At 42.3% G+C, this 25,165-nt stretch overlaps 1 protein-coding gene across 1 annotated transcript; it reads left to right on the plus strand.

The window, feature by feature from the left end:
- The first annotated feature begins 2,192 nt into the window (after positions 1-2,192).
- On the plus strand, positions 2,193-24,673 carry LOC101394010 (cell cycle control protein 50C-like). The gene is made up of 7 exons (XM_014794986.2): positions 2,193-4,314; positions 8,317-8,427; positions 14,705-14,806; positions 15,791-15,878; positions 16,270-16,410; positions 21,466-21,675; positions 24,435-24,673. Exons 1-7 carry the CDS (start codon positions 4,123-4,125, stop codon positions 24,623-24,625), a joined length of 1,035 nt encoding a protein of 344 aa, XP_014650472.1. The 5' UTR covers positions 2,193-4,122; the 3' UTR covers positions 24,626-24,673.
- The last annotated feature ends 492 nt before the right edge of the window (positions 24,674-25,165 follow it).

The following is a 25,165-nucleotide window of genomic DNA, read 5'->3' on the forward strand; positions in this document are numbered from 1 at the left end:
TTTTTGTTGAACAGACTGAATTTTTCTCTCACCGACTGGCCTCTGGTGTGACTGTGCAGGAGAAGGGAAAGAGCAGCTGGGCATCCTTCGACAAGCCCCTTCCCTCTCTGAGCCTCAGTCTCATGAGCTGTGAAATGGGGTAGTATCTCTAAAGATTGTTGAGATTCCATGAAATGGTACATATGGAACCGATCTGTAAACTGAAGCCTGGTCCCAACATGAAGGGTGACAGTGATAGAAAGTACACTGTCTGACTCGTTTTTTAACTTTTTATTTTGAAATAATTTCAGCTTACAGAAAAGTTGCAAAAATAGTACAGAGAATTCCCATGTCCACTTCCTCCAGCTTCCACCAGTGCTAACATCTTGTATAACCATAGCACAGTTATCAAAACTAAGAAGTCAGTATTGGTACAATACAAATACAGTTGACTAAACTGCGGACTATTCAGATCTCACCCATTTCTCTCCGGACGTCCTTTTTCTGTTCCAGGATCCAGTCCAGGATCCCACATTGCATGTAGTTGTCATGTCTCCTTAGTTTCCTGGGATTGGTCACAGCTCCTCAGTCTGTCCTTGTCTCTCATGACCTTGACAACTTTTGAAGAATACTGATGGGATATTTTGTAGAATGCCCCTCAGTTTGGGTTTGTCTATTGTTTTGTCATGATTTGATTGAAGTTCTGCATTTTTTGGCCAAAATACCACAGAAGTGGTAAGTCCTTCTCCAAGTGTCGTATCAGGGGCGTGATGTTGCTATGTCTTATTACTGGTGATGTTGACCTTGACCACCTGCGTAAGCTGGTGTCTGCTGATTTTCTCCACTGAAGAGTTACTAGTTTCCCCGTTGTAATTAATATCTATCTTGGGGGAAATATTTTAAGGCTACACAAATATCCTGTTTTCCCTCATACTTTTTCCCACTAATTTTAGCAACATTGGTAGTTTTTCCCTGCAACAGTTATTACAGTGGTCATTTTTCTGTTTCCCTCATTCCTTCAACATTTATCAATTGGAATTCTATAAGAAAGAGCTGTTCCTTTTCCCCATTTACTTGTTTGTTCAATTGTTTATTTCCATCAGTATGGACTCATGGATATTTATTTTCTTTTATGGGTGATAGCCCAATACTCTTGGTTTTTGTTGCTTAAATTCTCTTACTTTTTTACCCATTTATAATTTTTATTGATTACCCACTCTGTGTCAAGCATTGTGTTTAGGGCTTTCACTTACATATAGTCTGTAAGTTTAATCATTGAAATAGTCCTGAAGGAAAAGTGTTCTTATTCATCTTTTATAGATGATGACACTGAGTCTTAGAGGGGACACACACGAGTTTAAGTGGCAAAACCAAAAGTCAAACCCAGATCTGCCATATTCACTTCAGGACACCATGATGGTCTGTATGGGGACTCAGACCTACACAACAAATAAGAGATAATGAAGCAAACAGGTGCCATTACTGGATGTAAAATTCCACATTCAAATACTGTGAAATTTTAAATGAGCCCAGCAGTCCAGCAAATCAGACTCCAGCAAATCACATGCTTCTGCACACCAGCGACTTCACCGGCAACTTGCTGTCCAGGCGTGTCTGTGGGCTGGAAGCCACACACAGGGACTCGAGGGAAAGAGCAAGTTCCATTCTGCAGGATCCTGACTCAAGCCCAACCGGTTAGAGGAAACAGGAAAAGCCACTACAGAATGAAAATTCATTCAAGCTATAGCTAAACTTAGCCCTCATCGCTTTAATCCTAACACGTGAGATGTTCTTGGCCAATGGTAAGAAAAAAAATGAATCCCATGCCTTCCCAAGACATGCATTGACCTTCCATTGACATATCTTAGATTAACCTGGAACAAAACATCAAGCATGATTGTATAAGAGGACAGATTTGCAAAGTGACATGCAGTCTGTGCTGTCAGAATTCAAACCAGCCCACCAAACCACTATTAACTTACCAAAACCAAAAAATGAGACCATTTTGAAGGAAAAGTGTTCTTATTCACCTGTATGGATGATAAAACTGAGTCTTAGAGGGGACACGCATGAGTTTAAGTGACAGGTGAATATTATGTGTGTATATAAGTGTGTGTGTGTGAGTGTACCCCACACATATAACTCTTGCTGATCCTACACTCGTATTTGGTATATTTGCATCCCAGCAGTTAAGAGGAAAAGGCAGTGAAATATGAGGCAATCCCATATGTACAAAATGTCTAGTAATGCCTGAGGAGGCGATCTACACAGCAGTTAAAGAGAATATTATTCTGGGTGTTTCTGTGAGGGTATTTTTGGATGAGAGTAATATTTAAATCAGAGGACTTGAGTAAAGCAGCTTGCCCTCCATAATGTGAGTGGGCTTCATCTTGTTGGTTGAAGGCCTGAAGAGAACCAAAGGCTGACCCTCCCCCAAGCAAGAGAGAATTCTGCCTTCCAACTGAAACATCAGCTCTTCCTGACTGATGGCCTTCAAACTGAGACGTCGGCCATTCCTGTTCTACAGCAGCTTTTGGCCTTCAAACTCAAACTGGGACATCAGCTCTGCAGAATTTGGACTTGACAGCCTCCTCCATAGTCATGTGAGCCAGTTTCTTATGATAGATCTCTTGAGATACATATATATCTCTCTCTCTCCTATGGGTTCTGTTTCTTTGGAGAACCCTGACTGATATACTCCAGTGAAGCTCCCTTTAGTTTGGGATTTTGTTGTTTTATGAAAAGCCTAAGAAATCCTGATTTGTTATTGTAATGACCCTTTTGCGAGGAGTTACCTATGTAGTATAAGCCCACCCAGTGTTGGAACAAATACCTAGATTGCAAACACACCTGATATTTTGTAGGCCAACTCTGCACATATGATCTAATCTCATAGGCCGTTACTGCCTTTTAAACCCAAGCTCTCGACCATGTTTATTTAGTAAAACAAATAGATGTGAACTAGAAGGGTTCGCTGCCGTCTTCTTACACAAGGCTATAATACCAACAGCCGTACTCATCACCACCTCCAGGCCAGACTTAAATGGCATGCTGAAAAGTTCCGATTGGGGGTGTGCTTTTTTTCCAATTTTTGCAAGTGGGAAGCTTTGACTCTGAATTGGAAACAATCTAGTGTAAGTAGCATTTATTTTGTATTCTTTTAAACAAGGTAGATGTGCCAAAGTCGTTGCCTTCTTTAATACAAAAATAGGCCAACATGGCTTCTCTGCCTAATGTTAACAAAATAGGAAGAGTAGAAATTCACATGCTGCCTAATTTTTTAAAAACCCTAGTTCTACATCTTGAAATGCATCTTAAAGAAGAGGAAGTAATTACTAACAGCTGAGTGAAAATGATGTTAGTAGATTTCTTATAAGTGAAAAAAACCCAAAACCAAACCAATAATACCATATTGCAATATTGAACATTTAATGGATTAGCTTCCTCTTCCTTTCTCTCGCCTCATTTGGGCTGCTCCAAAGCATGGGCTTGGGAAAAGGTTAGGAAGAAATGTTTTTAGTATGCATTTTCTACTGGAGTCTTTCTTGTGGATGGAAAAATCGGAAGCTACTGAGATTAGATATCTGTGTTCTGCCTGCCTCTCCCTTCCTCCTTATCACAAATAGCAAAGTTAGCTGTAATCTGAGCATTTTTCCAACTTAGTTTATATTCATATTAGGGGAGAGCTACATTCGGAAAAAAAACTGCCAGCCCTCACCTTTATTTTTTGTATTAATCTCTAAGGATTTAGGCAAGTTCTTACAGATAAATCTATTTTACCCGTTTCAGGAAGGGCTTGCCTTGTAGTAGTCACCACATCCCACATCCCATAGCCCATTGGAACTGCTCCCCAGTGTCACCAGATCTTGGTTTACAGAGACCCTGCTGGGGATCATTCCTCCTAAGCATGGCATTTAGCATAAGTTTTTTGAGCCTGAGTAAAATATACCTAGCAATAGCTGATTGAAGAAAGCTATGTTCCTGCTAAATATCAGGTCTGGTTAAGGAATAATTCCAGGAAGCAGAAAGACTTTGCCACTACAAAGGAAAGTTCACGTAATTCTTAACATTAACATTATGTGGTATTACTGTGAGTAATAATAAGTGTCTCAAAAGTCTATCTCAGTCACCTGCAGGCCCCAAATGAAGAGGACACCCCAGGGTTGCCAGTCCAGACTGCCAGACAACACTGCCTTGAAGCAGCAGCAACTGCCGGCCTACCGGCTGCAGCTCTCTGCCACCGGCGTACTCTCTGGCTTTTTCGCCACAGGAGTGTTCTGCCTTGGCGTGGGCATCATCCTTATATTGTCTGCAAAGAGCATCAAGGAAATAGAGGTTTGTCCCATCTTACATTTTTTTTAAGCAAATTCTAAGACTTTTCAGCTTTGGGACTCTAAATGAGTGGTCAGTCTGAGAACCTAGACCCTCAACAGGGAGCTGGAAGAGACTGGAGCCTCCCTTTTTCAGCTGGCAGGTGCAGATGGTGGCAGAGCCTTGTGTGGGGGCTTTATTCATCCCTCCTCTGACTTGCGGACAGTCACCTTCACAGTGGTCAGCTCAGCCATATTTGTTTACAGGGCCTGGCAAAGTCAAGCTTTTTATGCTGGCAGAGGCCTGAGCAAGCGACTGACAGAGGTGGGAGAAGGAGAGGCAAGGCCAAATGCCAGACGCCGCCAATCACATTGATAAAGAGAGCGAAGAGCCGGAGAGACAGGGCTGCAGTTTTGCCCTACTTTCAAGCACTGTGTCTTTCCCTTTGCAAATGAACTCCCTCTGAGATCATCACTTTAATCTAAGAAAAGCAGGAACCCAAACTTTATGGCCGTTTAAGGATACTTAGCTAAATAAACCGAATTCTACTCAGAGTGAGAAAAGCTGAAGCTAAGGGCACACCCCCACCCCCCTCAGTCACAAGCCTTTTGCCAATTTGATTAACAAGCTGTTGGAGGATGAGAATCCCAGAAGCTGGGCTGGGGAGGGGAGATCAGAGCTGGTCTATGGCTAGATTGGCCATGCCCATGTTCAGTCTAATGAATTAAGTAAATGTTTCACTCAAACCAGCTCAGAGCAGATTAATGGACATCCCAGACTGTACGACTGGCAGCCATGGAAAGCTGGTCTGTTCCCTCTCCCAACATGGCTAGTGGCAAAATTACAATGAAGACCAAGTCTGTCAACATTGATTTCGCATTCATGAGTATCTGGAAGTGCTAAGACTTCTGTTGGGTACGCAGACGAGTAAGATAAGTAAGAGTTGATTCCTGCCCTCAATGAACTAATGATAGAGTAGGTAAGATAATGTGTGGTAAGAACAAAGGGCTCTGCCGTGGCTGGCCTGTTCACCATTTCCACAACCCCTTCCTTGCGCGTTGCCCAGTACATAATAGGCACACACTTATTGAAAGAATGGATTAGGGCAAATAGTGAGGACTTCAAAAAGGAAAATGTCATTTCAGGTCCCACTCCTCCTACCAATGCATACTGCTTTATTGCCTTCCACTTATATTTCCTGCTCCTAGCAGCTTATCTCCCCAGGAATTAAGCGCTCCTAAGTCCTTTTGAGTCCTGCAGTGTGATACGTAAACAACCAGGCCCAACCAGGCGGCAGAGGCAAAATGGCAGGAGGAAATTAAACTTGCCTAGTTGAAGGTGTTAGCAAAGTAATTGGCTTACTAGGTTGATAACCATTTCCACAAACAGCTCATCCTATCTGCTTTTCTATTTCCTTCTTCACCAACCCCTTTCTTTCTGGTTCCTCCCCGCTTCCCATGTCCTCCCTGCTTCCTCCCTCTGGTTACCCACCCCCACCCACTGTGGAGCGCAGCCTCCATTAAGAGGCAGCCATTTCTGAGTGGTGTCACCTCATGCAGATGAGGGGACCTCCCTCCATGGACAGCTAAAGCCACTCTGCAAACAACTTTCAACAATGCTTTTATCATTGGGCCGGCCCCGTGGCTTAGCGGTTAAGTGCGTGCGCTCCGCTGCCGGCGGCCCGGGTTCGGATCCCGGGTGCGCACCGAGGCACCACTCCTCCAGCCATGCTGAGGCCGCATCCCACATACAGCAACTAGAAGGATGTGCAGCTATGACAGACAACTATGTACTGGGGCTTTGGGGGAAAAATAAATAAATAAAATCTTTAAAAAAAAAAAAAAAAAAAAACAATGCTTTTATCATGATGTTAGGGGGATTTTCCAATTGACTTTTTTTAGTCACTTCAGATAGGACTGTTTCTAACACTTTACTTTTATCCAAGAAAACCAGAAACCACCTAGGGAGCGTGATTCCCTTTTGCACATAGAAGTGCTTCATTACATTGTGTGAGAAGATGAAGTGGTACCCCGGGCCAGTGTGAGCAAGCACAGACCTGGTAGAAGAGCTCTGAGTGGGCTTTCCTCTTCTCACTTAGCCCTGGGGCACAACAAGGAAGTGCCCTTTTTGCAGTTCTCTTTAAGCAAGAATGATAATTCCTGCCTCTCCAAAATTCTATGAGGAGCAGACTATGGTCTTTGCTCTCATTTTAAAGCTATAGGTTTACAAGGCCACTCGAGCAGCAAATTGAGGATGCTGTCGTGAGGTAAATAGTAAATCAGAGATATGTTTTCCTCAAAATTTTTAGAGCTAGGAAGCAACTTAGACGTCATCTACTCAAAAATCATTTGATCATGAAACACATTTTTCCTGATTCTGCATTGACAGAACTCCAAGCATCCATGGAGTAGAATGTATACTATGACAGTGACCTCACGGATCAACTACTTGCTTGGCAAAATGATGCTGATGAACAAAATGTGGGCCCTAGAGTTAAGTATGTAACTCAAGGTCAGAGACTGGCCGAACTAGAACCCCAGTCTCAGTCACAGTTCAGTGTGCTAGCTCTCAATTACAATACAGCTGTACTCTTTAATGCTTTTTAAAAATTAAAATGCAGTTTCACGGGGCTGGCCTGGTGGTGTAGTGGTTAAGTTCATCCACTCTGTTTCAGTGGCCCGGGTTCACAGGTTTGACTCCTGGGCATGGACCTACGCACCGCTTGTCAAGCCATGCTGTGGCAGGAGTCCCACATATAAAGTAGAGGAAGATGGGCACAGATGTTAGCCCAGGGCCAGTCTTCCTCAGCAAAAAGAGGATTGCCAACAGATGTTAGCTCAGGGCTAATCTTCCTCAACAACAACAACAAAAAAATGCAGTTTCACTAACAGAAAAGGCATCAGTATTTTCAAAAATAATAGTTTAAGCCTTGCCACATTTTTAAAGAATTTTTAAAGTAAATATAAGCATCTAAGTACAATTAAGTAACCTTTTGGCTAATCTTGAATTTAGTACTAACATTTTACCTATTTGGCTTCAAAACTCCCAGTGGCTTTCCAAGGATTCACAATTCCTTCTGTCTTTTTTGTTAGTCTTCTCTCTCAAAGAATCCTAATCCCACTGGGAAAGTACCAAGGAGAGAGCTACCCACTTGCTTCCCTGCTCCTCCTCCATTCCCACAATCTTCTAATTACTCTCCACACAGTGCGAGAAAAGCAGAAGCAGTCCACGGCAGGCAGCTCCCATGACAGCCCCTGGGCCCCTGCGATGAGCGTTTCCTGGAGCACGAGGGAACTGCATGGCCTCTGTGCCCTCTCTCACTGAGCCTTCCTTCTTTCTTCCAGCTCTATCTTCACATGACTGAGTCCTTCAGCCACAGCTCACAGGATTTGCCTATTTGAGACACATTACCTTTTTTTAAAGAGTCCACTATACCATTTTTCACAGAATTTAACTTTTAAAAAACTGAATGTAACAACATTTTAGAATCAGAATTAGCCTGTATACATCAATAACCCTACATTTTGGAAACTTCTTTTTCTATGTTTGGTCATTTTTAATAACTTCTTCTAGATGCCATGCAGAAGAATTCATTAGTATAAATATTTTCCATACAATAAAATGGAAAAACAGTGAAGTGCCTTCCCCATAAAGCTAATTAGACTCAGGCCGTGAGCCCCATTCTCATGAGTCATTGACCGATACTTTCCTAGTGACACCTCTTCCTGACTGGGGCATAAGGCCTCATCACGACAGCTTACCTAAATTTGCAGTAGAAACACTGAATCCCAGGGCAGTGGCAAAATGCTGCCAAGTCCCCAAATGAAAGACCATCAGAAGACCCACTGCTCGTGAGCATCCTCAGAACACTCCCGTCCTGGAGGGGCGCTGCCCTTTAGTCGAGTCCCAGACTCCATGCCCTTGACCCAGAGAGCCTGAAGACTTTGGTGGACTCAGGACTTGAACTTGAACATATGTGCTCATGTAACTTTTTAATTAGTAATTGTTCTTTCCCCTGCCTAACAGATTAATTACACAAAAATCTGTGCAAATTGTGCAAAACTGCGGGAAAATGCCGTGGATTTTGACAAAGAATGCACCTGCTCTATTCCCTTTCACATTCCAGAGACAATGCAGGTAAGTGAAATTCAAGAGCCTCCAATTGGCTATATACTGATCTACTCCTGTTCACTTGGCAGTAAGTTCACGATTTCCACCAAATCCTTCCCGAAACTGGAAATACAAATACAAAGAGTAAAGCAGTGCTGGGCTGCGAGATCTGACGAAGGTGAGTCCATGCGTGACTCTCCCACTCTGTTTTTCCCTTTGGAATTTTATTCTTCTCCTTTGTGTCTAAGTTTCCAGATTCTTTACCTACCCAACTTTGTAACCTAATTCTTAACATCAATCAGATGTTAAGACCTACGGAGAGGACCATAGAGATCGTTGACTCTAACCACTTATTTTATAGTGTGAAAATTAATGGGCTGAGAGGTTAGGTGACTTGGCCAAGGTCACTCAGTGAGTTAGTGTCAGGGGTCACACAGCTGGCGGGACTCTCCTTGGGTCTCCCCAAGTCATTCTACGTATGCAATTACTTAATCCCTAAGGTGACTCTTGGCCTGGTTGTCAGGCACTGTGAGAAATGCCAAAGAAATGTTAAGAGAAGTCCCAGCTCTTGGGCTGATTAAAGTCTCGTGTTAGTCCAGGTCCTCTGAGAAGCAGATGCCAAGACAGGATTAGACATGCAGGAGATTTACTGGGGGGACTGTCTGTGGGGGAAAATGGGGTGGGAGCCGGAGGAAGCAGGGGAAAGCTGTCAGAACACAACACAGCTCTGACCCCTGTGAAGGGGAAGGAAGGGGAGAAGGAAGGAGGGAGGGAGGGAAGGAGAGAGGGAGGAGGGAAGGTCTTAGACGGCAGTGTGTTCTTAAGAAAGCTCCAGCAAGGCAGACAGAGAGTCCCAAAGGAGCCTGTCCCAGCATTCCTGCTGTGCTCAGCCAAGGGCTGGGCATGGCCATGGGAAGCATGGCCTTGAAGCAAACACAGGATGGTCTCAGGCACTGCAGCTGGGGCCACCCCTCAGTGACACTCCCTGCAGCAGGAGATCCCAGAGGTGCCTTTGCAGGGCCTCTTACCTGGCAGTCAAGCTTAATCAAATGAAAAACGTGTTTCCTTCAACTCCCCAAATGTCCTGTCCTGTCCTCTGGACTCAGTACCTCTCCCCCAACAGCGTCCTCCTCCCTGACCTGGTTGGTCCCCCTCCTTCCCCTTCATGGATGACTCTGCATTGGGTGAATCTAAGTACAGACAGGCCTTCTGTGAGCTTCCCATTGAGCATCCCACCTCACGGCCCTGCTTCCACCTCAAACGCAGCTGGTCACAAACCAGACTCACCATCTCCTGAAAAACCCTACTCACTTCCCGTCTGGTGACGATCCCATCACCAAGACTCAAAACTTTCCTCCTTCACTTTACCCTGCCTGCTCCTTTCTCGTCCAAGCTCTGAGGCATGGGCGCTGTCCAATTCTGGTCTCTCCCAACCACCCCTCCCCTCCCTTCTCTTGGCGTTGCCCAGTTCAGGCCCTACTGGTCTAGTTCAGAGCTACCTAACTGCACTTCTAGCCTTTGGCTTCTCCCGGAGAAAGCATTCTTCCAGATTGCTCTTCTACCATCTGAGGCCCAGTTACCTCTTCAACTCTCTCTCTTTGTACTGGGAGAGACCTTGTACTCCTGCCAAACTGGCCAACTTGCTTTTCCATGGTACAACTCTCTATGTTCCTGCTGTTCTTTCACCTAGACAGTCCCTGCTCACTGTCTCCTATAAGATCTTACTTGTTTTAAGCCCCTACTATCCCTAACCATTCCTTGAGCCTCCTTTTCACTCATGTCTCCAGCAAGAATTTGCCCACATTTGTATCCTGGGAGCGCTGTTTCCACTCTTCTGATGGACTTACAATCGCTTGTGTAGTATCCTGTACGTAGACTCATTTCCTCTACTTATAGGAACCTCCCTGAGGATAGGGACCACACTTTCCATGCTACTCCACAACTACCCACGCACAGGTGTCTGCACTACACACTCCACCTTCCCACCTGTTACCGTAGGTGAACTATCCGTGCTCCTATCTGAAGGCTTCTCTCTCCACTTGTGCAGAGATGCCGTCCTTTCTTGCCTTTATAAGAATTTACCTCATCATTCTCGCCTCTTGTATCAGCTTTTCTCTCTACTGGATCATTCCCACCAGCATACAAACATATTATTTTACCTATCTTTAAAAAAGAAAAAAACACTCTTCTATTCACCCAATTTCCCTGCGGGCTATTTGCTCATTTCTTTCCCCCCATTAGCAGGAAAACTCCTCAAAAGAGTTGTCTATCCCTGCTATTTCCAATTCCTCTCTTCTCATTCTCTCTCAAACCCACTCCAATCAGGCTTTTCCCCCAACACTCAGTGACTCACACGTGGATAAGTCCAGCAGTGAGTCCTTCGTGCCTTGTCTCCCACTGCACGTAGGTGGTCGCCCCGTCATCCCTGACACACTTTCTTCTCTGGCTCTCAGGAATCACACAATCCTGGATTCCCCCCCATCTCTCAGGCTGCCCTTCTCTGCTTCCTGTGCCGTTAGTCCTCTTTTCCCCAGACTCTTTGTGTTGAGATCTGCAGGACTTAAGTTTTAGTCTTTGGTCTTCTTTTCCTCTCTGTATGCACTCACTTCCTTGGAAGCGGCGTCTGCCCCCTGGCTTTAAATGCCATCTCCTGACAACCTTCTGTTTTATATCTCTAGCCCAAACCTCTCTTCCAGCATCCACGCTTGAATTTCCAACTGCCTTCCTGATGTCACCATTTGGGTGTCTAATAGCTATCTGAAGCTCAACATTTCCAAAACTGAACTCCTGATATCCACTTCTCCCCCTTGCAACCCTCTCCCCGAAAAAACTCTATTCCACCTGCAGACTTCTCAATCTCAGCTGAAAACAAGTCCATCCTTTTGGTGCTCTGGCCAACAGCCTAGGAGTCATTCTCTACTCCTTTCCTTCTATCACAGCTCACATCCAATCCATCCTGTTGGCTCTACCTTCAAAATATACCAGAGTCTGCCCACTTCTCCCCACCTCACCAAGCCACGTTCACCTCTCACCTGGATTCCTGCAGTAGCCTCCTGTCAGGTCTCCCTGCTCATATCCATGTCTCAACAGAGCAGCCAGAGTGAACTTTTTAAAGAATAAGTCATACCATGTTATTCCTTTGCTCAGAAAATCCCTGCAACCGCTCCTCTTTCCACTCAGTGAAAACGCCTATGCCCTTGCAAGGCCTTACAGGATCTGGCTTCCTATTTCTTCTCTGACTTGATCCCTCCATTCTCTTCTCCTCACCCCCGCTCCAACCACACTGGACTCCCCGTTCCTCAACAAGTCAGGCATTCTGTTGCCCTGCTGCCTATACCTGATAACTGCTTGACTAACTCCCCTACCTCCTTCAGGTTTTGGCTCATTCCCACCTCAATAAGGCCTGCACTGGCCATCCTGTTTCATGCTACAACCTGTCTACTCGCCCACCCTGCACTACCGATCCTTGTTACCTGCTGGAATTTCAGTTTTTCCATAGTGCTCACCACCTTCTAACATACTGTGTAAATTAAGGGTTTATTATATGCATTATTTATTGTCTGTCTCTCACTGTTGTATCCCAAGACCTATAACAATGCCTGGCACACCATAGGTGCTCAATTAATGTTTACTGTATGAACATATGAGTCTTTGCTTCCTACATGGTGCACAGCACAGTATATCACATGGTAGGTGCTCAGAAATTGTTTGCTGGGACCGGCCCGGTGGCGCAAGCGGTTAAGTGCGCACACTCCGCTGCGGCGGGCCAGGGTTCGCACGCCCAGATCCCTGGCGCGCACCAACACACCGCTTGGTAAGCCACGTTGTGGCAGCATCCCATATAAAGTAGAGGAAGATGGGCACAGATGTTAGCTCAGGGCCACTCTTCCTCAAGAAGAAAAAGGGAGGATTGGCATTGGATGTTAGCTCAGGGCTAGTCCCCCTCACCAAAAAAAAAAAAAAAAAATTGTTTGCTGAAAGATTAAATGAAGAAGGGAAAGATAAAGTGCTCAATTATATGGCTTCATGCTCTAGGAAGCTCTGGATTTATGTCTCTTTTTCTTATTTCCCCTTTGATCCGAGACGAAAGCATGTTGGCATCAGTAATATTCTGAATACATCTGTACTGATTATGGCTAGTGCTAATCCTTATATCTGAATGAGTCAGGTATAAATTATAAGGAAGCTACTGAGTTGTACTTGGGTTGTAAGTGAAATCTATACAAAGTCAGTGGGGGAGGTTTTATGTATGTGTTCTTTTATTGTAGGTCAAAATTCTAGTTCTCTGCAGCTGTGCCCTTTCTTGCCTTCCTCATCTCACCATGCTGCCCCCCAAAGTAAAAGTTAGTGTTACTTAATTTTTTTTGGCTTAAAACAACAGAAATTTATTCTCTCACAGTTCTGGAGTCAGAAGTCTGAAATCAAGGTGTAGGCAGGGTTGGTTCTTTCTTGGAGGCTCAGAGTGCTTCAATTTTTGAAGAAAAAATCCAAAAGATAAAATCTTAAAGGGCTTCAGTTCCCATCTGTCTGTGCCCTTTGATACCCTAACAGCAAATGAAGTGTTACCAGCTGGTAACCATTCCTTTCAGGCAAAGGCTTTCTTGTAAAACTCCAACCAAACCGCTCAAGGCAGCCCCAGGGCCTTCGGCTCGCCGGTCAGCACACATAACATGTGCTGGACGACAAGTCAAGGCGAGACTCTGCCTGCACACAGTGCCACTGAATTGAGAGAGAAGGAACACCACCAAGGGCATGATGCCTCCAGGAGTCTTCAGAAAGATGATAATCCTGGAGGCCTTATTCAGCTAAATCTTGGACAAAGAATCACTGAAAAGAGGTTGTTAAAACACTCCGGTCCCTGGTGTGGCGAGTGTTCTCTGCCTGTTTATTGTCATTTATATGAATAGATAACTTCGGGTAAGTAGAGTTCTCTTTTTAGCTTCCAAGAAAATGTGTGGTAAATTCCAGTCCACGGATTTCCTATTTTCTATAGTTAAGTGTCAACCGTAGAGCTTCCCTCTGTGGGTGAGGAAGTGTAATCAGTCGTCCTGCTGTGCCCGGCTTGTTGGTGTTCACACCCATGCTCTCCGTTGGTGATGCTGCAGCCTGCCTCTTTGTCATGGCCCAGCGTCTCCCCCTCTCAGTGTTCCAGAGGCTGTTCTCTTACAAGGGACTCATGTCTTTAGTTTATTGTTTTCTGTAACTGGCCACTCTTACCATGACCGTTATTTCCAGCTCCCATTTTCCAAACTCATCCTCTTAAATGTCCTTAGAGTGAAGCCAAAGCCTTTCCAAAATGCTGGCTTTGGATAGCATAAGAAAATCAATTGACTCGGGGAATTGTAAAGGAATACTTATGTATTTCTAGCACTGAGTATAGCCCCTAACACATGGAAGGCACTTAATAAAAGTTAGGCCTTCGTATTTCTGGACGCAGGCCTTCATTATTTTGGAGGTAAGTAGTATGTTAATTATAAACAGCTACATTGGACATTTCTATTTGCATGATATGTGCTGTTAGTAAAATCTGTATCAAGTCTGCCTGGAGAATTTCCAGGGCCTTGGTATGTCACGGGAGAGGTAGAGCGTGATGGTAGCCTGTGATTGGCAGCCTCATAGAGTGGCATACACGAAAAGGCGCGTCTCTCATGGCAACAGGGCCACTTATTGCTAAGGCGAATATCACCTTTCTTTGGTATCAGTGAATTATTCCATCTTTTTGTCCATAACAAGTGGCTCACCATTTCTTGAGCAATTACCTTGTGCCAGGTGCTGTGCTAGATCCCAGGGATGAAAGACAAAGCACCTGGAGCTGGCCTGCAAGCAGCTGGTCTCACGCCTGTCCCGTGCCCAGTGTGCACAGGCGACTGGACATGGTCAAGGGCTCCAATTTTAAATGACGTGTCGTGGATTTGCTTTGAGGTCACAGGACTTTTGATGCCTACTACTACCCCTAAGCAAAGCATTTTTCCTAGTTTTGCTTGGAAATAGCAATATTTGTAAAATCGAATTTTGTATATCGAAAATACAAAGTCTAGTTATAAAAAAATTTCAAGGCAGGAGCACAGTAGCACTTACAAAAATATTAAAAATAAGTTATTTAGTCATTTAAATAATTCTGTATAGAATAGGATTTTTCAACATGTAATTTTTAAAAATGATTTCTTGGGTTTCTGTTTGAAATAAAGAAACTTTCAATTTTTTCTGTACTACTTTTTATATTTAAAAAATGCTGTCCATGTTTATTAATACTCCAGTTAGTTTTTCTTACTCTCTTCTTACTTCTTGCTTTTCTCCCATACAGGGTAATGTTTATATGTACTACAAATTGTATGGCTTCTATCAGAACCTCTATGGATATATTCTATCCAGAAGTAATAGCCAACTGCTGGGTACAGATGTAAAGGTAAGGCTTTATTTCATTTGGTATAATACTTTTTTTTTTTAAACCAGGTAGATCTTTCAGTCTAAAAGAGGGTATAAAAATAAACTCAGAAGTTAAGGTTTTACAAGACAGAAATGCTCATTGCATTCTTGCATAAATTGAAGGGCTGGTATTCAGGATGACTGCTGTTGAGAACGGGCACTTTCCCTCCAGAGCAGGAGTGTGAATCTCCTCCAACTAAAGGTTAGCCTTCCATGCTCCACCCACTTAGAGTGTAACCTTGAGTGTCTGGTCTCAGTCTGGCTCACTCTATATCTACCAGTGTCCTTCCTATAATTGAGGCTTTCAGTCCAGCCAAACTGAAGGAAGTTGAGCTCTACTTGATTGAATAAAAGCCTTTGGTTTAATGGACTATCCTTTTAGACCTAGGATTATAAAATTTTACTCTTGATAGATGATACTCAGCATGCTAGCAAGAAAAGCTAGAAGGAAACCTTTTCCACACTGACATTAGTATATGAAGTGATAACCAAGTGATTTTTAGCAACCACCCTTTTAAAAATATATTCTGGTAGTTTGGTGGGTGAATTCCCTGTGATAAGTCATCTAGCTCTAGACTCACAATTTGTATACTTTTTGGAATATGTTACACTTCAATAAAAAAATCTTTTAAAAATGTATTCCATTGTAGGCTTAGTGTGATATTTAGCACAGCCAGCAAGATAAAGTTCCTTGCTGCAGACATATTTGGTATGCAATGTTTTGTTAATGAGGAAAAAAACTACACACACACACACACACACACATACACACACACATCTCCAAAACACAAAAATTCCTAGTCTAAGTGAGCCAGAAACCTGGGACAAACAGGTAGCAGTCCGTAATCTTGGTCTGTGCCAATAAGTCAATGTGGGTAGATTTACGTTGCCAGTGTTCTCACTTTCAGCATTCTAAGAGAGTTTACCAAAACCACTTCTCATTCCTGTGTCGCCTTGCATCCAGGATGTTGGAAGCTGTGCTCCGTTCAGAGAGTCCCACAATGGGACCCCCATCGCTCCTTGCGGTGCTATCGCCAACAGCATATTCAATGGTAGGTGACGTTTCCTGTCTCCATCATGTACCCTTTCGTATGTGTGTGACCACCTAAATGTCCAGAAGATCTACAGCTGAGTGACAGTTTTTAAAAAAATTTCATTTACATTGTCCACTGACTTAAGGTATTTCATTTGCAAATAAGTTCTCCCATACCAGAGATTTGAAGTAGTTAAGGAACATGAGTTAAATGGAGCTTAAAAGTATTTTTCAATAATTGGGGCCTTGGCAAGAAGAACAGTCTTGTGGTTCCAGCTTCTATGGCATGGAGGCCTGTTGAGAGGCTGCTAAAACTCAGGTTTATTTTTCAGCTGTGTCTGGTTCTGCACTTCAAAGGGTAGCACAAATGCTTGCTTGCGTCTGTAACACAATTTCTAATTTCCTTACAGACACCATTATTCTTTCATACAACCTTAATTCATCTATACATATCAAAGTCCCAATGCTAAGGAGTGGAATTACATGGTGGACAGATAAGTATGTCAAGTTTCGGAATCCCAGTTCCAATAATCTTTCTAGTGCATTTGCAGGTAAGAGCCATACATTAGCTCAGTATTCTTATCTGTTTATGGAAACTTTGGTTCTTATATGTGGGGGATGTTTATGATTCCTCCTTCTTGACTTCTTTGTTGACTTCCTCTTTGTTCCAACTTTCCCTACCTGTGGGCACCTCCACCACATACTGATCAGAAGCATGAAATGATTGGTGCCCTTGTTCCTTCCAACTTACTATTAGGAAAAAGGCACTGTTTTAAGAAAGTTGTTGCTTCATCTATAATTAGGGTGACCATGTAATTTTATGATCCACACTGGTGCACTTCTGAGAGTGAAAGAGGGCAGTAGAATAACTAAAGTCATATATTTATTTGAAAATTTCATTTATTGATCAGTAAATAGACATTACCATATTGGAGGACCTATAAAATAATTCTATTACAAACTATTTTAAAAATGCAGTTTTTTCAAAAATTAAGATAATATATCTGTGTACATTAAGCCAACTTTTTAAGAAAACTACTTTATTATCTAAACATTAAAAAATAACATAAGCAGAAAAATTATTCTGGATACATAGTCACATACTTTAATCAGTTTCTTGGCCCTATTTGTCTTCATTACATGCCCTGTATTTTTTTTGTGGATTTGTTTTGTTTAATTTTTTAAAAAATATTTTATTAAAATATTATTTTTAATTTTTTCACAAAATTGTCTGCAATCTTTTTTGAAGTTGCATTTTATGGTTACTCAGCTTGAAATTGTTGACACCTTTAATTGATTCTTCTCTTTTGACTTTAATGTTTTTTTTAATTGAGAAAATATCTATAGGTGCTGAGATACCTGTTATGCTCACAGCTAATTTTACTAAATGGAGGATATTCTCATTTTCCATTTTTTTGTATTGAAATATGCTAGTATTATAACCCAAATGTTTTTATAGGCACTGTCTTTTTTACTTCACATGTTTTTATTTATGATTCTTTTGAATGTTTTACTAAATTTAGGTGCTACAAATCTTAGACTTTCTTCATTTCATTTAATTCTGGTAGAGAAGAAAATTTTATCCAATTAAAAATAGGAGCTCCAGGGCCAGCCCAGTGGTGTAGTGGTTAACTTCACGTGCTCTGCTTCAGCAGCCTGGGGTTCATTTGTTCAGATCCCAGGTGTGCACCTACACACCGCTCATCAAGCCATGCTGTGGTGCCGTCCCACATACAGAGTAGAGGAATATTGGCAACAGATGTCAGCTCAGGGCCAATCTTCCTTGCCAAAAAAAAAAATAAAAGAAAAGAACATAGGAGCTCCATCAAAAGAGTTTTCACATAAATTGAGATATTCCAAACTATAATTATAGAATTTAAAAATTAAATCTTGTTCACATATTGAACTCTCATTATGTGATATGTTCAATTATTCTCTTCCTTTTAGGGGGGTAAATTTCGATATCTTCTTGTTTGCAAGCTTGGTTTTCAATAATTACAATTCACTAAATCTTCAAAAACTAAATTTTTTTTGGAATTTCAGATACTTCATTTAAAATTTTCAACTATTTTGAACAAAATTCAGCCAAAAGTTAGAGAACTAATTTACAAAAAAAGTTCAGGATCATTATAGGACATATCATTTGATATACAAAATAATTCTTTAAAGGCTCAAATATTTCTAAAATTCTGGTTGATGATGCGTAGCAAAGACAGACCACATAGACCGCCACGCTAGAGCATTTGTTTAACATTCATGTTGCCATAAAAATTTTGCAGCTGAGTTTCTCTGGGAATATGCAAGAATATTTAAATTTGCACAACTATAGCTCTTCTTTTGATTAATAAAATACTGTATCTTGTTTGGATACGATTGTGAATTATGTATATACCACAACCAATTTTAAGTACATTTATCTATTTACTAAGAACATTATCTTTACTCTGATGTTGTGTTCCACCAAATAAATTTATTTTATCACTGCAAAACCAAAAAATTTACACTTGATTGTTGAATTTTTTAACTGAATTTATAGTAATATTTATAATAATGTCAGAGGTTTTATCTTCCAAAATTGAATATCAAAAAGCTTTGCTTGGATTCCATGAAGAATCAAACCAAAAAATCAAACCATTATTATAATTAACTTATCTGATTTTTCTATTTGAAGCTTCTAAAGACACTGATGTAAACTGGCCTCATTTAACTGTTTACAAAATTCTTTTTGTGCTAATGAAGCCAACCCATTAAAGCTTTCCTTTGGTTACACAAACAAAAAAAAATTTCCTAATAAAAAAGTGAAACTAGAAGGAAACTCATTTGATCTAAATGAAAAGTCATGCTCGCATAATGATATATAAATGGACCTTCCTTAGCTACACAAGGTAAAGCATCATCTTTGGATACACTCTTTTAAAAATAACCACAAACTTTTGAATTAGATTCTGATATTCTTCAGCAGATTTATGTCTTATGATTTTCACACGGTCATTGACATTACAATGGTTCCCATGGTGGGGGGTAAATGTCAACCAACATTGCAAGTATCACATTCATCAACTTTCTTGAGACACCGCACTTAATCTTACATTAAACATACATATTCCATTTTTTAGCTCTTCACAGCTAAAAGGACTTACTAGCAAATAAACTAATAGGAAACAATAAAATAGTTATGTGTTTATACCATATAATAATTAACTAAATCAGTGTTGCAAGAGAGTTCAAACTACTCTCAGAAGACCACTCAGCATCTATTTCCCACCCTACGTCATGTACATACAACATGACCTATAATTTCCCACACTTCCCACTGACCTGTAGCCTGGCAGCTTCATGCATCTCACAGGCCAAGACAGAGGCCAGGGCCTAACGGGTTGGAATGTCAAGCAGCTGGCAGGGTCACAGAGATATGTTATGTTTTGACTGAAAGGGTCTCTGGTCATCTTTCATTAAGCACGTGTTAAAGTAAGCCCTCCATTCACTGCACATGAGTATCTCACACACTGCTAGCTAAGACCATGGCTGCAGGCAGGAAGGATGAAATTATATGTACACGGTTTGTTTGGGATAAATGCTAAATCGGATGGGATAATAGACAACAGACATTAACTGGGACTGTCTTAGGCAAACTGGCATGTATGGTCACTGTATCTATAACTGAATTCCTAGTTTTTGAAAGGAACTTGGCAACATTCTATTGTTTTGTCTTACCACATAACCACAGGCCTGTAACACAAAGGTCCTCAGCTTTCTCTCATCTCCCGCTGCACTTTGTTCTTACCTCTATTGTAAAAGTTAACAATTATACTGTAATTATCTGTTTAAATACCTGTCATCCCCACTTCAGTCTGAATTCCTTGAGGAAAGGGATTAGATCTTAGCAGTTTTGTATTCTTGGTGCTTGATACATAGTGAGCAATCAAGAAATGCTTGTTGTTGAATGCATGGATGAATACATACAACCCAACTGAACTTGGAAAATGAAGGACGTGGGTGTCTCTTAGACCACACTTCTCTTACCCTCTGAAGACATGGGATGGGGTGGGATTGGGGGTGGGTAAGGGAGGGCATGCTTGAGCTTGCATTTTTAACAAGCTCCCTGGGTGACTGGATGTCCATGGCCCGTAGGACACACTGCCTTCGGGCATGAGCTCTGGCTGAAGGAGAGAGGGGTGAGCTCCACAGGGCAGGCACCAGACGCAATTTCAATTTTTATCAAAATTCTTCTTGCAACAGAATTGAAGTCTTGGGAAGGGCCAAAATAGGTGAGCTCCACGATATCTGCAGGGGAAGTTTGTCCAGCAAAGGTTTATTTACAGAGGCACTATGAGTGTAGAGACATGCTTCAGCAGATTAATCCAACCAAACTCAGCCCATGCTTAGAAAGCAGGACTGGGGCTCTTGTGGGAGAAAACAGTTTAGTCAGTAGTCAGAGCTGAGGAAGAATGGGTCCCTCTTTAGCATTTTGAATCCTACTAATAATAGAACCAGTTTTATGGAAGTAAAAACTTCAATGAACAATTTCCTCTTATAGTTTAGCTCTTTAAAATTCAATATGGTTTTTATTATCAACTCCTGTCAGCTTTCATTGGAATCCCTCACCCCTTTATCAAGCATTTCCTGAACACCCTACTATGTGCTAGGCAGTAAGTGCCAGTGACTAAAAGATGAGGAAGACATAGTCCTCAAGAGTCTGCTGTAGAGTTGGGGACCGCAGTAAAGAACAAGGGTAAACCCAGCAGGCTCATCTCCCACACGGGCCCCCCACCCAGTGCTCCCAGCATCCTACAGCACGCGCACCTCCAGGCTTCCTGGCTGCAGATCAGGCCTGCAACGCCTTTGTTCTGCACCTCCTCCCGTGTACCAATTCCTCCTCCTTGCTTCCAGCTTTGTGCACTCAGGGACAGTGCTGTGGAGGAGATCTAGGTAACACAGTCTTCCCGTACTTCTGTGATTATTTCCTTAGATTACATTCCTAGAAGTTGAATTTCTGGGCCCAAATGTATGCAAAATATATTAAAGCTTTTGATGCATGTTCCTAGATTGCCAGAGATGATGTTAATCCACACGTCTATCTGCTCTGCACAAGAGTTCCCATTTCCACTGCCTCGTCTATGGTTGTCATTCTTTTTTCTTTAAATAAATAGTAACCAACTTTTAGATGAAATGGTATCTTGTTTTAATTTGCTCTCTTTAGTTGATTAGCGAAGTTAAAGAAAATAAAGGCAGTCCCTATGATGCTATCACTGAATACAATCACTATTATCATTTTCTTCTACCTCTGTTTTCAATGCTTTATATGCAGTTAACATAGTTGAACACATACTATACATGTAATTTGATATTCTGCTCTATTTTTTAACCGTATGAAAGTGTCATCAGCATTTTCCCCCACATTTCCTTAGAGTCTTTGTAACCATTATTTTTCATGGTTGCATACTCAGGTAGCTTACACACACACACACACACACACTTTTTTTTAAAGTTTAATTTCTATTCTCTTTCCTCAAGAATGCAAAAGTTATTTCATTCTCTACATTCTAAGGAAAACTGAAGAGGGTAGATAATTTTTCTCAACCACATCCATTATTTTCTTCCCACAGGAACCACAAAGCCTCCATACTGGCCTAAGCCTGTCTACGAACTGGATGAAGAGGATCCAGGGAACAATGGCTTCATCAACGATGACTTCATCGTGTGGATGCGGACGGCTGCCTTTCCCACTTTCAAAAAACTGTATCGTCGACTCAGTCGAACACAGCGTTTTATTGAAGGTTTGCCTGCTGGTAATTATAGTTTCAACATAACCTACAGTATCCTTTTATACCACTTTTCTTTCTGGCGATGAAGGAAAATCAGTGTCCCTCTGGATACTAGCTGTTGTCTTATTTCATTCTATACTTTTCTATTCTCCAGTCAAATATATATATATATAAAAGAAATACACAGTTCTCATATAGGTAATACTGTCACTCCATCCCCATATAACTGTGTGTCTCCACTTTGTATCATCAAATGTGTACTATTTTTTTAGGAATAACAGTTAATATCAGGTAAGTAGGTATGGATAGGTAGGGAAGGAATATTTCTGTCCCCTTGAAAGATAAATAACCCTGGGTCTAGAGATCTAAAACAGTGAGGAGAAGCCTGCCGTATGGGATGGAATGAAATGGAGGACCACAGAAACAAAGAGAGAGAGATTTCATAAGAAGTACATTTGTAATATGGACTAAAAATAACTAATCCTGAGAGAGACTGTAGAGCCTTTGATGCTAGGCAGAAGTAACCTAGACCAAGGGAGCCCTGGCCTCGAGGTGCAGGGCCAGCTCATCCTCCCCCACCAGGAGTGCCGAAGATTCTCTGTCCTCCCCTCTCTCTCGAAGGGTGTGGAGCCAGCTGGGAGGAGTCAGTGCCTTGGTTATGGACGTACTGTCCGAGTTAGGAGACATATGCTTTAATAGGAGATTCTCAATTTTTTCACTTAATCTAAAAATACAAATGTAACTCTTGATTTAAAAATGAAAGGACTTAACTTCAAAATGGCACCAAACACTATCTTTAAAAAATTATATATTTAAAACGCAGTTTACACTACTTCTGGTCTTCAGACTTAATTTTAAAGTCTCTTCCTCATTCTCCCTGAGGCAGAATTCTCTTGGCGGGAGGATCTTTCCAGTTCTTGTACACAGCTTTGAGACGTCAGCCCAAGTAGGCATCAGCACCCCCGAAGCATCTCAGAGCTACTGGCTAGGAGTTCACGGGACCCCAGCAGGCCAGAGAATCTTCATGCAGAACTGTCAACCGCCTGAGTTTCTTTACCTCTCAGGAGCTTGAACGAGAATCTCCTGGGGATAAGTTAATAACTCCTGTGTTCCAGTCCCCTGCTCCATGTTTCCATCCTAGAACAGAGTGTGGACATCTGCATTCTGACAAGGGAGCGGGGACGTGCCTCAGTCAGAGATGCCCCCGCCATGTGACACCATCTCTGCCTCTCAGCCTGTTGCCTCCTTTTGTTCACTGACCAGGAGGACAGTTTCTCTCCAGTTCATTTGTTTAGCGCGGTCTCTAATTCTATTCTATGAAAATGAAAGCCACAAATTTCTCTCTCTTATGCAGCATTATAAGTACAGATCAAAGAGTAAGCCAGACTGTTACCTTCTAAATAAGATTTCAGCAACCTTCTCTCCCCACTAAAAGAGTTTGGGATTGAAAGTTGCTTGACAGTGCTCCTCGAGTTGGACCTCTGATCCCATCAGCCCTGTCTGTGATTGCTGTACAAGTGAGGCAGTTACAGTTGCCATCCAGAAACGCAAACAGCCCAGCACATACTGCTCCCCTCACGAGGCAGGACAGTCAGTTTGGGGCTGAGGGGAAGAGGAAGGGAGTCCGTGTTCCAGACAAAGAAGACACTCCATTTCTCCCCTGGAGACAGGCTTTCCTTGGGTGACTCCTTTCACAGTCATATCTGCATGCTGATGACTCCCCAGTCTAAATCTTCCAGGAGAACCTCAGTCCTGAGCATCAGTCCTAGGCTGGTGCTGCTGTGTTGAGCCCTGGTGTGAGTGTTACCCACCCGGCCTCATCGCCTGGCTGATACACAAGGAGAACTGAGCCTGAGCTGTGGGAACTGCCTACCACGTCTAAGGGAGAAAAGATGCTCTCGGTGTGAGGAAAAGACCCTCTTAATGGAACTGAGGGAGGGAGAAAACTGGGCAGATGAGTCGTGGTGGCACCCAAGGACCTGGTGACAATGAGGAATTTCGATGTAGAAGAGAGAGAACTAGTTTCCTAACAAGTTTCCTTGTGCCTTTAAATAGCATGTTGCCAAAGATTTGAGGCCTTTTAAGTGCTTTGCTGGGAAATGCTGCTGTCCTGTGCCGTTGCTATGAGAAGCCTTTATTTGTTTATTGGTTTGGTTTACAAAAGGCACCAGATGTTTAAAAACCTCAGGCCACATGCATAATCAAAATGACATCATTAAAATGCTAACGATAGCAAACCCACTTCAAACACTTTCCCCAGCAGCGAGGGACGCTGGCCTTTTCAAAACCCAAGTGAGTGCAGTACCTTTAGTTTACCCACTAAAAATGTTTGCCATCTATCTCAGTATTTTTTTTCTTCTTCACTCCTCTTGAATTTTCCCTGAGGTAGGAATTCAAACCTTAGCCCATGAAGGACTTGAGCCTACCCTGGGTCTCCTGATTCACAAACAAAAATTTAGGTTTGCTATAAAACCTGTCTTTATTCTTTTCATTTCCTTGGGCTTGCCAAAGAAAATCAGATATATTTGTTCATTATTTAGTTGTCTGTAAGTCATTCAGATCTATCTGTGTCAGAATCTCTTTCGTGGATTACAACTATGTAGAAGGAAGTCTTGTTTTTAATCAATTTCATTCCAGCAAGATACAGAGTACTGCTTGGTTAAGATTAGACCATATGAAATTGAATATTCAACCATTTTTTTACCTACAAAACAGGCAATTTTATATGATTCAACCTAATATATTTAGGATACACAGTGGCAGAGCAGAGAAGTGCCGAGACAGATCCTTAACAGGTCTTCTTTCCTGAGACTTTCCAGTAACCAGGTTCCGAGGAGAAAAATCAGTTGTTCTTTCCACCCTGACGTGGAGCGGAGGCCGCAGCCTTTTCTTAGGTCTCGCCTACACAGTGACCGGAGCCGTGACGTGGCTGGCCACCTTTTCCATGATGGCAGCTCACCTGATGCTGAAAGAAAGGAAAATGTTCTTCTCCCAGCAGTAACGTCAAGCTTTAGAAAGAAAAGCAGAAAACACAGAAATGGACAGTGAAGTAACAGAGCCAAAGATCTCTGACAAAAGGGGGGGTGGGGTGGGATGGGGGGAGAGCATAATGATGTATAGTAAAATGTCCTTGGAATGGGGAAGATAAATCATCCTTGAGCTCAAAACCAAGTCTCAGGCATTTGTTTGACACCCTTGTGCCTGAAGCAGGTGACTGCCTAGGACAGCGCCATCACCAGACAAGACTAAGGAAGGACGCCTGGCGCCCCCAAGAGGAGGTGACTCCTTTTAACCTTCAATCAGACCCAGATGGTGAGTCGTCATTGGCAGGTTGAAATTCTTCCAGACTTCCCAACAACAGTTGTTGTGCGTTGAATTGAGCAATTAGGATGATTTTTGAAAACTGATTTATTCAGTGTTCTCTCCTTTCTATGGAGTCAAAACTGTGTTCTCTCCGCTAAAGATAAACCAAGCAAAGGTTATGGCAGAGCCCTGAGCACCCAAAATACAGCAATACACCAAAAAGAAAAGCCAGAAAATT

This window comes from Ceratotherium simum, chromosome 15 (genome assembly GCF_057802395.1).
Source record: "Ceratotherium simum simum isolate JZ-2026a chromosome 15, ASM5780239v1, whole genome shotgun sequence".
Classification (NCBI taxonomy): Eukaryota; Metazoa; Chordata; class Mammalia; order Perissodactyla; family Rhinocerotidae; genus Ceratotherium; species Ceratotherium simum.